At 23.5% G+C, this 14,872-nt stretch overlaps 1 protein-coding gene across 1 annotated transcript in view; it reads left to right on the forward strand.

Moving 5' to 3' along the window:
• The first annotated feature begins 1,098 nt into the window (after positions 1-1,098).
• The window catches only part of LOC122512525 (histone-lysine N-methyltransferase NSD3), a 29,946-nt gene continuing 16,172 nt past the window's right edge, over positions 1,099-14,872 (forward strand). The window contains exons 1-9 of the mRNA XM_043628415.1: positions 1,099-1,878; positions 2,278-2,373; positions 2,472-2,552; positions 2,790-3,207; positions 6,601-6,998; positions 7,186-8,689; positions 11,288-11,475; positions 11,654-11,972; positions 14,283-14,704. Coding sequence (XP_043484350.1) covers positions 1,651-1,878; positions 2,278-2,373; positions 2,472-2,552; positions 2,790-3,207; positions 6,601-6,998; positions 7,186-8,689; positions 11,288-11,475; positions 11,654-11,972; positions 14,283-14,704 — 3,654 coding nt within the window. The 5' untranslated portion in view covers positions 1,099-1,650. The remainder of the gene's footprint in view (positions 1,879-2,277; positions 2,374-2,471; positions 2,553-2,789; positions 3,208-6,600; positions 6,999-7,185; positions 8,690-11,287; positions 11,476-11,653; positions 11,973-14,282; positions 14,705-14,872) is intronic.

The following is a 14,872-nucleotide window of genomic DNA, read 5'->3' on the forward strand; positions in this document are numbered from 1 at the left end:
TTTTTTTAAAAATTCATTGTAAGATTCAATTATTCTCATAAATAACAATATTCATCAAAAAATTCAATTATTTTAAAAATTGATAAAATTCAATTATTTTCAAAATTAATAAAATTCAATTATTTTCAAAATGAATAATATTCAATTATTTTCACAATTAATAAAATTCAATTATTTTCAAAATTAATAAAATTCAATTATTTTCAAAATTAATCAAATTCAATTATTTTCACAATTAATAAAATTCAATTATTTTCAAAATTAATAAAATTCAATTATTTTCACAATTAATAAAATTCAATTATTTTCAAAATTAATAAAATTGTATTATTTTCACAATTAATAAAATTCAATTATTTTCAAAATAAATGAATTCAATTATTTTCAAAAATTATTAAATTTCTTCGCAGAAATTCAATTATTTTTAAAAATTAATAAAATCTTTACAGGAATTCAATTACTTTCAAAATTATTAAAATTCTTAACAGGAATTCAATTATTTTTAATGGAATTTTAATGGAATTCCTCGAAATATTTGTAAATAAAATTCTTAATGAGAATTCAATTTTTAGAAACCTTTTTCAATTACTCAATAAATTATCGAATTGAATTTTCGTTGAATAATCGAAATTACCCAGCAGTGCCATCTGGAGGCGGGAAAATTTAAATTTTTTTCTTTTTCTTATAATTTTTTTTTCTGTATCCATATAATAAATACTTTCAATTCTTTCGTTTGTTCAATATTTTCTTCTTTAAAAAAATTTAGGCGTTGAACAATTAAAAAGTGAAAAATATGAAAAAAAAACCAAAAAATGGAGGGGGTAATTGTTAAAAGTTGCCTTTTTCGAATAAAAAAAAGAAACCTAACCTCAAAAAGAGTTTCACTTTTTAGTAAAACTGGTCTTAAAACGTTAGTGTTTTTAGAAAGAATACAAAAGATTTTATGCGGAAATTGTTTTTTCCCCAAAAGAATACTTTTTTTTATCCAATCGACGACAGCGCCATCTGGTGTTTATTGAATATTTAACGACTCCGCGTCTCTTTTGGATTCGCGATCGAAGACAAAACGCCAAGTCAACTGCTCCTCCTCACCCCTCTCCTCTCCTCTCTCTCTTCTCAGCAAGTAGAAAATCGCGGGAAACGCTTCTATTCTTCTTCCATCAATAAAAAAAAAAAATTTTTTCCCGAAAAAAATTACACTCAAATTTTCACTGAAAATTCATCAATAAAAAATTCTCTTCAAGTTAAAATTGTCCAATTTAACATAAAACTCGGAATAAAATCGAAAATTTCATATGTGTGTTTCAAAATTCATTGATTCCTCATATAGTGTTGGTAAAAATTAACCTATAAAATCACCGCCTGATATAGTGTTTCTAAAATATTTCTTAATAATTAACATTAAAAATAACCCTTTTTGCTTTTAATTTCCTTTTGTTCGGTGAGAATATTTTTGTGTGAAAAAAAGTGCGTTTTAATTCGAGGAGAAAAGAAAATCGAGCTATTATTAAGTGGGGAAATAATGCAATAATAATATCTGATCAAGAGGATATTATTCTAATTGTATATTCATCCCCCGGGAGGGGGGAGGGAAATGAAAAGTTGATTGTTTTTTTTGCGGGAGAGAGAAAAAAAACACAATTCTGAGCAATGAACTCATTTCCAACACCAGAATCGTCTCCGGTGATAATTGAATCCGATGTCAGCAGCAACAAGTCATCAAAGAATTCTAAGAACGAGAGGAAGAAGAGTCTTCCTTTGAAAAATGAGAGGAAAAAATTGTCAAAATCTTTATCACCTGGAACGAGCGTTAATGGAAAGAGGAAAACACTTTTTCCAAAAGTTGTTTTACCATTGTTTCCGAAAATTACGAATAAGGTTAGTTAACTTATTTTATTTTTTCTTTGAAAACGAAAATTTCCCCTTTTGTCAAACTCAGTTTTTTCTTTCTCTTAATTTTCGTCTTCTCCTTTTTCTTTCGGTAAATTTTACAAATTTTCTCTGTTTTTCTGTCTTTTTTCTTTTATTGCGAAGTTATTTTCTGTCACTTGTTAAATTATTTCCACGTAAAATTGACAAAAAAAACAAAATTCGTTATTGTTGACAATTTTTTTCTTCTCTCGAGGTAAAAATCAATTTTTATTTTTACGAATTTCTTTTTCGTTCTCTCGAGGTTGTCGATAAAGAAATGTAAAGTTAATAAATAAAAAGCGATGAATTGTTTTGGGGAAAATGAAAAATTAGAAAAGAATTTTTTTTTTTTCTTCTCTTTTGTAGAAAGGAGCAAATGTAGAAAAAACACCACCAATTCGAAGAAAATCAATATCGAAAAAAACAGCTGTAGATCCTGATTTTGTTCCCGATTCTTCTGGGGTAACAATTTTTACTTTTAAACTTATTTACAAAAAAAATTAATTGATTTATTTTTTAGGTTTTAAATTAATTATTCTGCTTTTTATTTCTATTTACAGAGTTCGAGTGAGGATGATAACAGTGTAGATGATTATCCTTTGAAAAAGATTTCGGAATCAATCAGAAAATCGGATTTGAATGTAAAAAACAATTTATATTTTATATTGTTCTTATTATTGATTATTAATTATTATCTAATTTTTAACAATTAAGAAGTATTTTTTTAAGAAAAGGAAAACTTCTATTACTTTATTTTCAAAATTCTTTTTCTAAACCAAGAAGAAAATTTGCTTATTTTCTTATATTTCTGTAATTAGGATTGAAAATAAAATTAAATTCATACTTTCTTAAATTACATTTTTTCCCTTGTTTTACAGTTGTCGAAGACAAGTCAAAAAAGTTTGAAGTTGCCAAAAACACCCAAGACACCGAAAACACCGAAAACACCGAAGACACCAAAAACTCCGAAACAAAATGCGAAGAGTCCAAAAATTACTATCGATACACAAAAATCGACGAAAAAGAAGAAAGAATCGAATAATGAAAAGAAAGTTGACGAAATTAAAATCAATGACATTAATGATGACGACACTGTTATTAATGTACCGGCAAAGAAAATGAAATTAACCGAAAATACAAAGGAAATCGAAGAGACAAAAATAATGAATATCGATTGGAAATACGGAATAAATTGGACACCCGGAAAACTTGCTTGGGCACGTTTTGCAAATTATCCATTTTGGCCATGTGTCGTCACTCTCGATCCAGACTCAATGACTTATCACCGACCAATGGGTAACTTGTTTTCTTTTTCTTTTCTTACTTTCAAAGATTTTCTATTAGAAATTTAATGGAAATTCTTCATTTTTTAAAATATATCATTTTTTTTTAACTGTTAACTTCTAACAGTTTTTCTTAAAATTTTTCAAACAAAATTAAGAAATTAATTCAAATTTCAAAATCATTTTCAAAAATTTAAATAAAATTCTTAACAAAAATACAATTATTTTCATAAATAATAAAATTCTTGACATGAATTCAAATTATTATGAAGAAAAATAAAACTTTTCACAATACTTCAATTATTTTAAAAAATTTTAAATGAAATTCATGAAAAGAATTCAATTATTTTCGAAAAGAATAAAATTTTTCGAAAATATTAAATGATTTTCCAAAAATTCTCCGCAAAAAATTCAATTCTTTTCAAGAATAATAAAATTCTTTTCAAAAATTCAATTATTTTCAAAAATTTTAATGAAATTTTTCAAAAGTTCAATTATTTTTATTAAATAATAAAATTCTTTGTAGGAATTCAATGATTTTTGAAAATAATCAAATTCTTTGAAGAAATTCAATTATTTTTAAAAATAATAAAATTCTTGAGAAAAATTAATTTATTTTTAAAAAATTTTAATATAATTCTTCTCCAGAATTCAATGATTATAAAAATTTTAAATGAATTTCTTCACTAAAATTCAATTATTTTTTATAAATAACATTTTTTGTAGGAATTCCATTATTTTCAAAAAATTTAATTAAATTTTTTTCAACTAAACAAATTTTTTCTGCATTTCTAAATTAAATTATTTAAAACTTATTATTAATTTTTCCACACTAATTAAAATTTCAAATCATTTACAAAAGTAATAACAGGGTTGCTACAAGTCAGGGAATTCAGGGAAAAGTCAGGGATTTTTATTAAAAGTACTGGAAAAAATTTAAGTTTTAGAATTTATAAGAAAATTCTGAATTTTGGTGTCATTTTTGTTTGCCTCACAAACTATGAAATTGACAAGAATTTTAATACAAAACTTTCAATTTTTTCTCTTTCTGACAATATTTTCTTTTTAAATAACTTCATTCTTCAACAACTATCATCAAATTATTACTCAAAAATTATTTAATGAATAATTTTACTTCAAAATTTTCAAAATTAATTACATTTCAAAAGAGTTGCGTTTCAAATCTGCATAAATAGATCAACTTCAAAGGCTTCAATATGAAATTTTTAATCAATTTAAATAGAAATTTTAAGAACAACTGATTACAGAAATTCAATTATTTTCAATAATTTATAAACATTATCGTCAAAATTTCAATTATTTTTATAAATAATACAATTCTTCTCCGAAATTCAATTATTTTCAAAAAAATTAATAAAATTCTTAGCAAAGTTTCAATTATTTTCAAAAATTTTCCTCATTTCAATTATTTTTAATATCTACTATTTTAATAAAATTTTCCAAATGAATTCAATTATTTAAAGGAAATTTTAATAAAAATTTCAAAGGAATTCAATTACTTTCCAATTTTTTTATAAATTTCTTCGCACCAATTCAATTATTTTTAATTTTTTAATGAAGTTTATCGAAAGAATTCAAATATATTCAAAGAATAGAAAAAAATACTTCTGAGAAATTCAATTATTTCGAAAAATTAAAATAAATTTTTTTTAAAAATTCTATTATTTAAACAAATTTTGACAAAATTCTTTACAAGATTTAGATAATAAAATTGCAATTTTAATAAAATTTTCCTATTCAATTCAATTATTTTCAATAAAATTCTTCTTAAGAATTCAATTATTTTCACAAATAATACATTTTTTTATGGGAATTCAATTATTTGAAAAAAATTTGAATAAAATTCTTCGTAAGAAATCAATTATTTTCATAAATAATAAAATTTTTCTCGAGAATTCAATTATTTCAAAAATTTTGAGATAAATTGCTTTATAAATTTGAAAAATTATAATAAAATTGACTATAGAATACAATTATTTTCGTAAAGTATAACATTCCTTATAGGAATTACAATTTTACTGTCAAAAATGTTTGTCAAAATCTTCGAAACAATTCAATTATTTTCTTAAAAAATAAAATTCTTCGAAGCAATTCAATTATTTAAGAAATTTTAATTAAATTCTTCCCAAGAATTCAAATTATTTTCAAAACTAAAACTTTTTACAAGAATTCAATTATTTAAAAAAAAATTTAATAAAATTCTTCGTCAGATTTCAATTATTTTCAATTTTTTAATGAAATTTTGTCGATGGAATTTAATTATTTTCAAAATGTTATAAAAAATTCTGAGAAATTCAATTATTTAAAAAATTTGAATAAAATTCTTCACAAGAAATTAATTTAATATCATAAATAATAATATTTTTCTCTGGAATTCAATTATTTTCACAAATAAAATATTGTTCACAGGAATTCAATTCTTTAAAAATTTTTTTAATAAAATTCGTTGCAAGAATTAAATTTCTTTTATAAATAACAATATTTATAGCAGAGTTTGAATTATTTTTTATGTACAATTTTACATAAACTGATAGAAAATTGCATTTATTCTTTATAATTTTTTTTAAAATTCTCCGAAAGAATTCAATTGTTTTTAGAATTTTCTATAAATTTCTTTAAAAAAATTCAATTTTAAGAAATATTCAATTATTTAATAAATTAATTATCTTTGCATTTAAATAATTGAATTCTCGAAAAATTTTCTAATAAAAATTGATTAAAAATGAATTTCACTTAAAATTTGAAATTATAATTGAATATTAAAAGCATCGTAGTGTGAATTTTGATAAATAAGTGAATTTTGAAAAGTGTTAAAAAATGAAAATCTTTGAAAATTAAAATTTATAGTTTCAATATTCTTATAATATAAAATAATGATTTTATCACTCTGTCATTTTAAATTTTATTATAAAACATGAAGAAATCGATTGCTCCGAGTCGAAGACTCGGAGTGATCGATTTCTTGATGTTTTATAACAATTTTTGATAAGTTGTTTAATTTGAGAAGGTTTTGATTTAAAATCCTTAATTCCTATAGAAAAATAATAATGATGAAGTATTTATTTAAAAAAGAAGTTATTGATGTTGTCGAATAATTTTCCACTTAAAGAAATTCGTAAATATAAATGTAATAGAACATTTCTTTGAGTATCTAATAATTTTTGGAGTGAATCGGTATATTCTTCAGGATCAGGGAGAAAGTGAAAATTTTGTCTGGAAATCAGGGAAAAGTCAGGGAAAAACAAAATTAAATTTTCGTGGCAACCCTGTAATTGAATTCCTTCACGAGTAAAGCAAAAATAATAATGAAAGAAGAAAAGAATCGATAACTTCTATTAATTGAAGTATTTTTTGAATAATAAAAAGAAAAATTGTATTTTTTCAGCTGCTGGAAAACGAACGATTCGAAATTTAGTTCATGTCCAATATTTCGGCGACAATGAACGTCACAGTTGGGTGAATGAAACAAATATGTTGCCATTCACGGGCGCCAATGATTTTGAGAAATTTTTGAAAAATTTACCCGAGAACAGTAATTTTTCAAAGAAAAGAATACGCGATCAACGAATTCCATTCACGGTGAGTTCAACGTGGAAGCCAAAATGGGAGATTGCCACATCGGAGGCGACGGAACTTTTAAATACCACCGACCAATATCGAGCGTGTATTTTTGCCCCGGCGCCGATAGCTGCTAAAAAAACGCCAGTGCCCGGAAAAAAGAAACGCAAGCACTCCATCAGCGAATCGCAATCAGCAGTGCCGGCAAAGAAAGCCAAACCAATTGTAAGAATTTTTAGATTTTTTAGATTTTTTTTTTTATTAATATGATTTGACAAGAATTTAATTAATTTTCTAAAATAATAAATTTTTTTTGCAAAAATTCAATTATTTTCAATAAAATTTAAAAAAAAGTATAATTTTTTTTATTTAATATTTATTTTCATAAGTAATGAATTTTTTTCCTTCACAGCCTCGAGTAACACGCTCGCAAACACCAAAAGTACCATCAGAAATAATTCCAGTAAAATTATCATCCCGTCGACGCAGTACAATAGCCCAACCAAAAACAAATCTCAAAAAACTTTCAAAACTCAACAAAAGTACTGGCGATCTAACGAAAATTCCCCCCACTCTCCAAACAACAGGCGCCAAATTAAATGGCGCCTTCAGCAAAAGTACTGGAAATCTCCTAAAACTCTTCGAAACTCTAACACCAAAATTAAACGGTAAATTAAATACCACGAAAAATGGCGAGCGACAAATGAAATTAAATGGTAAATTATCCAAGAGTTTAAAATCATCACACGTCGATATTTTCGATAGTTTATCACAAACACCACCAACACCGCCATCGAGTCTTTTGAATAGTTCCTGGGACGATGATAAGAAGAATTTCGACATTGATTACGATTCAAAATTACTCGCTCTCTGCGATTCAGAGCTTGACGATGAAATAAAATCCGAACGTTGGAGCAATGAGCTTCAGCAGGAGAAATTCAATGGCAATTTTTCGCCCACGAATAATCGTTCGATTCCATTTGACGCCGATGTTGATTCTGATCTTGAGGATGTTAATAAATCGACGAAAAAACGCAAGAGCAGAAGTAAAAGGAATCGTGAGAGTGACAATAAACATATTAACGATTCGAATATTAGTAATAATAGTTTGAAAATAAAGGAGAGAAGCGCGAGGGAGAAGGAGATTAGGGAGAGATTGAAAATTAGGGACAAATCGAAGGATAGTAAGGAAAAGATGAGGGAAAAAGTCAAGGAAAATAGGGAGAATAAGGAAAAAGTGAAGGAGAATAAAGAGAATAAAGAAAATAAGGAGAGTAAGGATAAAAGTAAAGAAGTAAAAGACGTTAAGGAGAAGAGAGAATCGAAGGAGAAATTAAAAGAAAAGGAATCGAAGGAGAAAATAAAGGAAAAGGACTCGAAGGAGAAAATAAAGGAAAAGGACTCGAAGGAGAAAATAAAGGAAAAGGACTCGAGGGAAAAAATAAAGGAGAAGGAATCGAAGGAGAAATTAAAAGAAAGGGAATCGAAGGAGAAAATAAAGGAAAAGGAATCGAAGGAAAAAATAAAAGAGAAGGAATCGAAAGAGAAACTAAAGGAAAATAAAGAGAAAGTACAAGAGAAGGAGAAAGATTCGAGGGACAGTAAAGAAAAGGAGAATAATGATTCGTTGAATTTAAGTGATTTTGAGAAAGACGAGATAAAATGGACAAAACCAATAAATTTATTCAAAGGAATAAGAACTGAGCGAGTTTGTCAAATTTGTGAACAAACTGGCAAATTAGTGAGATGTAAAGGACCATGTTATTCGTATTATCATTTGAAGTGCGTCAAACCTGGTGATTCGAGTCCAGAGCACAGTGAAATTGAGGATAATTTTGAGGACGAGGTGTTTCAGGATTTAAAGGAAATTCGAAAGAAAATTGCCGAGAGCGAGAGTTTCACGGAAAAAATCGAAGGTTTCTATCTTGTTTTTTATTAATTATTTATTGAGAATTGTTTGTGACGAGTTTAGTTCTTTGGATCAAAGACCACAATAATTTATTTTCAATTCTTTATTTTACAATTTAAGGCCCTAAGAATCCAAAAATTTTAATTAATTATTATTAACCTTTATAGTTTAAATTTTTTTGAATAACAATTCAATTATTTTCAAAAATTTAAAAAAAAAACTCTCTTATCAAGAATTCCATTACTTTTATAAATAACAAAATTTTTCGTAGAAATTCAATTATTTTTAAAAATAATAAAATTCTTTTTTGAAATTCAATTATTTTTAAAAATAATAAAATTCTTCTTTGGAATTCAATTATTAAAAAAAAAAAATAATAATTAACTTGAAAAAATCAATTATTTTCATGAATAATAAAATTCTTTGCAGAAATTCAATTATTTTCATAAATTCTTTGCAAACGAACAATTATTTTTAAAAACTATTTCTTGATTAAATTCAATTATTTGAAAAAAAAATTAAATAGAATTCTCCTCAAGAATTCAACTATTTTCAAAAATTTTAATTAAAATTCTTGACAAAAATTCAATTATTTTAGTAAATAATAAAATTCTTAATCGAATTCTCCTCAAGAATTCATTTATTTTCAAAACTTGAAATTTTTCACAAAAATTCAATTATTTTGAGAAATAATAAAATTCTTGACAAGAATTCAATTATTTTCAAACATAAATAAATTCTTTGCAATAATTCAATTATTTTCAAAAAAAATATTCTTCTAATAAATAATTAATAAATCTTCACCAAAATTCAATTGCTTTCGAATATAAAAATAAATTCTTCTCAAGAATTCAATTATTGTCAAAAATTTAAATTAAATTCTTCTCAAGGATTCAATTAAGTATCTTAAATATGTTATTAAATTTTTCCAAAAAACTAGAATTCTTTTCAAAAAAATTTATTGAAATTCTTGTCAATAATTCAATTATTTTCTTTACATAAATTCAATTAATTTACAAAAATTCAAAAATTTTCGTTAAAAGAATTTCATTATTTTCAAAAATTATGAAATGCTTTGAAAGAATTCAATTATTTTCATAAATTATAAAATTATTTTAGGGAATCAATTATTTTCCATAATAATAACATTTTTTGAAGAAATTCAATTCTTTTCAATAAAATTTTTCAATTATTTTTTGAAATTTTAATCTTATTCTTCACAAAAATTCAATTATTTGTATAAATAATAAAATTCTTTGTATAAATTCAATTATTTTTTAAAATAATAAAATTCTTTGTAGGTATTCAATTATTTTGAAAAATAATAAAATTCTTTGTAGGAATTTAATTATTTTCAAAAATAATATAATTCTTTGCAGAAATTCAATTATTTTCAAAAAAAAAATTCAATAGAATTCTCCTTAAGAGTTCAATTATTTTCTAACATTTAAATTAAATTCTTTACAAAAATTCAATCAAAAAAAAAAAAAAAATTAAAACTCTAGACAAAAATTCAAATCTAATAAATAATTAAAAAAATCTTCACAAAAATTCAATTATTTTCATAAATAATAAAATTCTTAACAAGAACTTAAATAAATTTTTTCCAAAATTGAAAATCAGATTCTTCGCAAAATTTCAATTCTTCGAATAAATAATTAAAAAATCTTCATCAAAATTCAATTGCTTTCGAATAAAAATAAATTCTTCTCAAGAATTCAATTATTGTCAAATATTTAAATTAAATTCTTCCCAAGGATTCAATTATCTTAAATGTGTTATTAAATTTTTCCAAAAAACTAGAATTCTTTTAAAAAAATTTATTAAAACTCTTTTCAATAATTCAATTATTTTCTTTACATAAATTCAATTAATATTTACAAAAATTTAATAATCTTCGTTAAAAGAATTCCATTATTTTCAAAAATAATTAAATGCTTTAAAAGAATTCCATTATTTCCATAAATTATAAAAGTATATTTTAGGGAATCAATTATTTTCAATAATAATAACATTTTTCGAAGAAATTCAATTCTTTTCAATAAAATTTCTTAATTATTTTATGAAATTTTAATCTTATTCAACTTGACAAAAATTCAATTATTATTAACGTAAAATTGTGAAAAATAATATGTTATTTCTAAATTTTTCCTTCAAAAAAATTACTGTCATAAAATTTATTCTGAATTAATAAAAATTTTAATTTCTTTGAAACAAAAAATGATGTGAAATTCTCTGGGAATTGATTTTTTTTTTCATTTAACAAGGCACGAAAATAAATAAAATCCAGTTTCTTTTTCTATATAAAATAAATAATTAATTAGTCTTATTTTGCAGTAATAATAATGAATTATTCTACAATAATTCAAGTAACTATTTTTATATTTTTGAATGTTAAATTAAATTAAACAAAATGTTTAAAATAATTTTCATTATTTTCTAATTTTTGAAACATGTATTGAATTCATTTTTCCTTATATTTTAGAAATTCGAAAGATTCAAAAAAAGAAATTATTAGAAAATTAGGAGAGAAAAAAGAAACAAAATGCAACTTGGAATTAAAGAAAAAAAGAATTGAAATTAATTGACAATTTTTTAAAAACAGTTAAAGCAGAAGAACTAACACCGCCACCGCCATTGACTGAGGAAGAAACTTTCAAGTGTTTCGATTGTCTTTCAAGTGTTGCGCCCGCATGCTTCATTTGCAAGGATCGGGAAATTGATCGTGTTCGATGTTCGGCGGGTGCTTGCGGAAAATATTATCATTCCTCGTGTCTCAAAACATGGCCGCAGGTATTTAATTAATATAATTTCATTTTTTTATACTTATTCAATACTACAAAAATTGATCTAAATCTAAATTTAAAAAAAAGAAAGAAATTAAGTAATGATTAATTAATTAATTAATTACTAATACGACCGAGTAATAGTATCAATCTTATAATTAAATTATTGTGTTATTTCTTTTTAGTCTCAGTGGCAAGGTGAAAGATTGGTGTGTCCTTATCACATGTGTCACACGTGCAATTCGGACAATCCGCAAAATGGCCACATGGGCAAAACGAACGAGAAATTAGTGAGATGCGTACGTTGTCCCTCTTCATATCACACGTCGTCCTCGTGTCTGCCAGCCGGCTCCGAAATTATCACTGGCAATCAAATTATTTGCCCAAAACACTATAAATGCCGGCAAGCGCCGCTAAATGCGACCTGGTGTTTTCTCTGCACGAAAGGCGGAAGTCTCATTTGTTGCGAGACGTGTCCCACATCATTTCATCCTGAATGTTTGGGTAACAAATTAATTAAATTTTTTATTAATTCATTTTTTTATTTAATCAATTTTTCATTAATTCAATTGTGTATTAATTCCATTTTTTATTAATTCGATTTTCTATTTACTCAATTTCTTATTTATTCGACAATTTTTTATTAATTCGATTTTTTATTTACTCAATTTCTTATTTATTCGCAAATTTTTTATTTACTCAATTTTTCCCTAATTCAATTGTTTATTAATTCAATTTTCTATTAATTCGTTTTTTTATTTACTCGATTTTTCACTAATTCAATTTTTTATTAATTCGATTTTTTATTTACTCAATTTTTAATTTATTCAATTTTTTTATTAATTTAATTGTTTATTAATTCAACTTTTTACTAACTCAATTGTTTATTATGTACAGTTTATTATTTATTCAATTTTCCATTTATTTAATTTTTTTTTATTATACTTTTAACTTAATTCACAATTTCAATTTTGTTCTTTATGCAAAAATAAAAATTATTATTTGAAAGTTAATTTAAAAAATTTTTAATTTTAATAAAAGTCAAATAAAATAAAAAATGAAAAAAAGTTTTTAAAAAAGAAAAATCGTAGGTATATTTTGCGCCTTAAAGTCGATCCGAAAGTTGAATAAATTAAAATTATATTTTAATTATTAATTAGTGTTTTTCAATATTTACAATATTAATAAATTTTCTCGAAAGAACTTGATTATTACAAAATTTTAACAAAATTCTTTGAAAGAATTGAATTATTTAAAGAAATTTTAATAAAATTCTTCTAAACAATTCAATTATTTTCAAAAATAATAAAATTCCTTGAAGAAATTCAATTCTTTTTTAAAAAGTTTCAGTTAAACTTTTTACTAAAATTTAATTTTGTTTAAATACCTAATAAAAAGTGTTTGCAAAAATTCAATTATTTAAAAAAAATAAAATAATTCGCAAAAAATCAATTATTTTTAATACAATTTTAATAAAATTTCTTCAAACAATTCAATTGTTTTTAAAAATTTTAATAAATTCTCAAAAAGAATATTTATTTGAAAATAATTTAATTCCTTTCAAGAATTTTATCGTAAATTTTTAAAAATAATTGAAATACTGTTTAAAAATTATATTATTCTTGAAAATAATTGAAATTCCTGCGAAGAATTTTATTATTATTTTTAAAATAATTGAATTTTTGTGAAGAATTTAATTAATTAAAATTTTTGAAAATAATTGAATTTTTGAAGAGATTTCTATTCAATTTTCTTCAAAATAATTAAATTCTTGTATAGAATTCTATTATTTAGGAAAATAATTGAATTCTTGTCAAGAATTTTATTATTTTAGAAAATAATTAAATTCCAAAAGGAATTTAATTACTTTTGAAAATAATTGAATTCTCACAAAAAATTTAATTATTTATATAAATAATTGAATTTTTGTGAAGAATTTAATTTAAATTAATGAAAATAATTGGATTCTTGAGGAGAATTCTATTCAGTTTTTTCAAAATAATTGAATTCTTGAGAAAGATTTTATTAGAATTTTTGAAAATAATTGAATTTCAACAAAGAATTTTATTATTTATAAAAGTAATTGAATTTTTGTGAAGAATTTGATTTAAATTTTTGAAAAGAATTGAATTCTTGAGAATTCTATTGAATTTTTTTGAAAATAATTGAATTCTTGAGAATTCTATTGATTTTTTTGAAAATAATTGAATTCTTGAGAATTGTATTGAATTTTTTTGAAAATAATTGAATTCTTGAGAATTCTATTGAATTTTTTTGAAAATAATTGAATTTTTGAGAATTCTATTGAATTTTTTTTAATATAATTGAATTCTTGAGAATTCTATTCAATTTTTTTTAATATAATTGAATCGAATAGTTTAATTAAAATAGTTTTCAATAAAGATTCAATTTTTTTCAAAATAATTGAATTCTTGTCAAGAATAAATCTTGATATTTATTATTTTTATTTATTTAATTTAATTTTTAATTTTACATTTTTTTTATTTGCTTTCAATATTATATGAAATTGAAAGAAATCGTCTTTTTGCGCCTTAAAGTCAATTTGAAGTTTATGTGAATTAAAATCACTTTTTAATTAATAAATAACCTACGTTGATTAAATTAAAAAGACGAAATCGTTTTTTGCGCTTAAAAGTCGATCCGAAGTCTAAAATAAAAATTAATTAACAAAATCAAATTATAATTGATTTTTAATTATTAATTTTCCTGAATAATTGATTTAAAAGATAGATTTTTAAAAAGATTTTTGCGATAAATGAGAAAATAAAAGATTTTTTAATTTTCATTTTACAGGTATAAAAGCGCCGGACGATGCATTTATGTGCGAGGACTGTGAAACCGGACGATTGCCATTGTATGGCGAAATTGTTTGGGTGAAACTCGGCAGTTATAGATGGTGGCCGTCGAAAATTTGCTTCCCCGACGAGGTACCCTGCAATGTCGATGCGATGAAACATGAGACAGGCGAATTTTGTGTCATGTTCCTTGGCACAAGAAATTACCACTGGGTCCACAAGGGTCGTGTCTTTTTGTATCAGGAGGGCGACGCTGTCGCCAAGAATACTGGCAAAAAGAATTCCATGGACGGCGCTTTTAGACGCGCAATCCAGGAGGCCCACAAGTATCATCAAATTTTAAAGGAGCAAAAGGCCCTCTCCACGTCCGTCAAGGAACTCGAGAAGGCTCTTAAACCTCCGTTTTACGTCAAATTAAAAGTACGTACAATTCAAAAATCTTCTTCTAAAAACTAAATTTACAAATCTTCTTCTAAAATTAAATTAAAGCAAGATTGACACAAAACAATTCAATTATTTTCAAAATACTTTTAACAATATTTCTCAAAAGAATCCAATTATTTTTAATCAATTTTAATAAAATTCTAC

This window comes from Leptopilina heterotoma, unplaced genomic scaffold (genome assembly GCF_015476425.1).
Source record: "Leptopilina heterotoma isolate Lh14 unplaced genomic scaffold, ASM1547642v1 Lhet_123, whole genome shotgun sequence".
Taxonomy (NCBI): domain Eukaryota; kingdom Metazoa; phylum Arthropoda; class Insecta; order Hymenoptera; family Figitidae; genus Leptopilina; species Leptopilina heterotoma.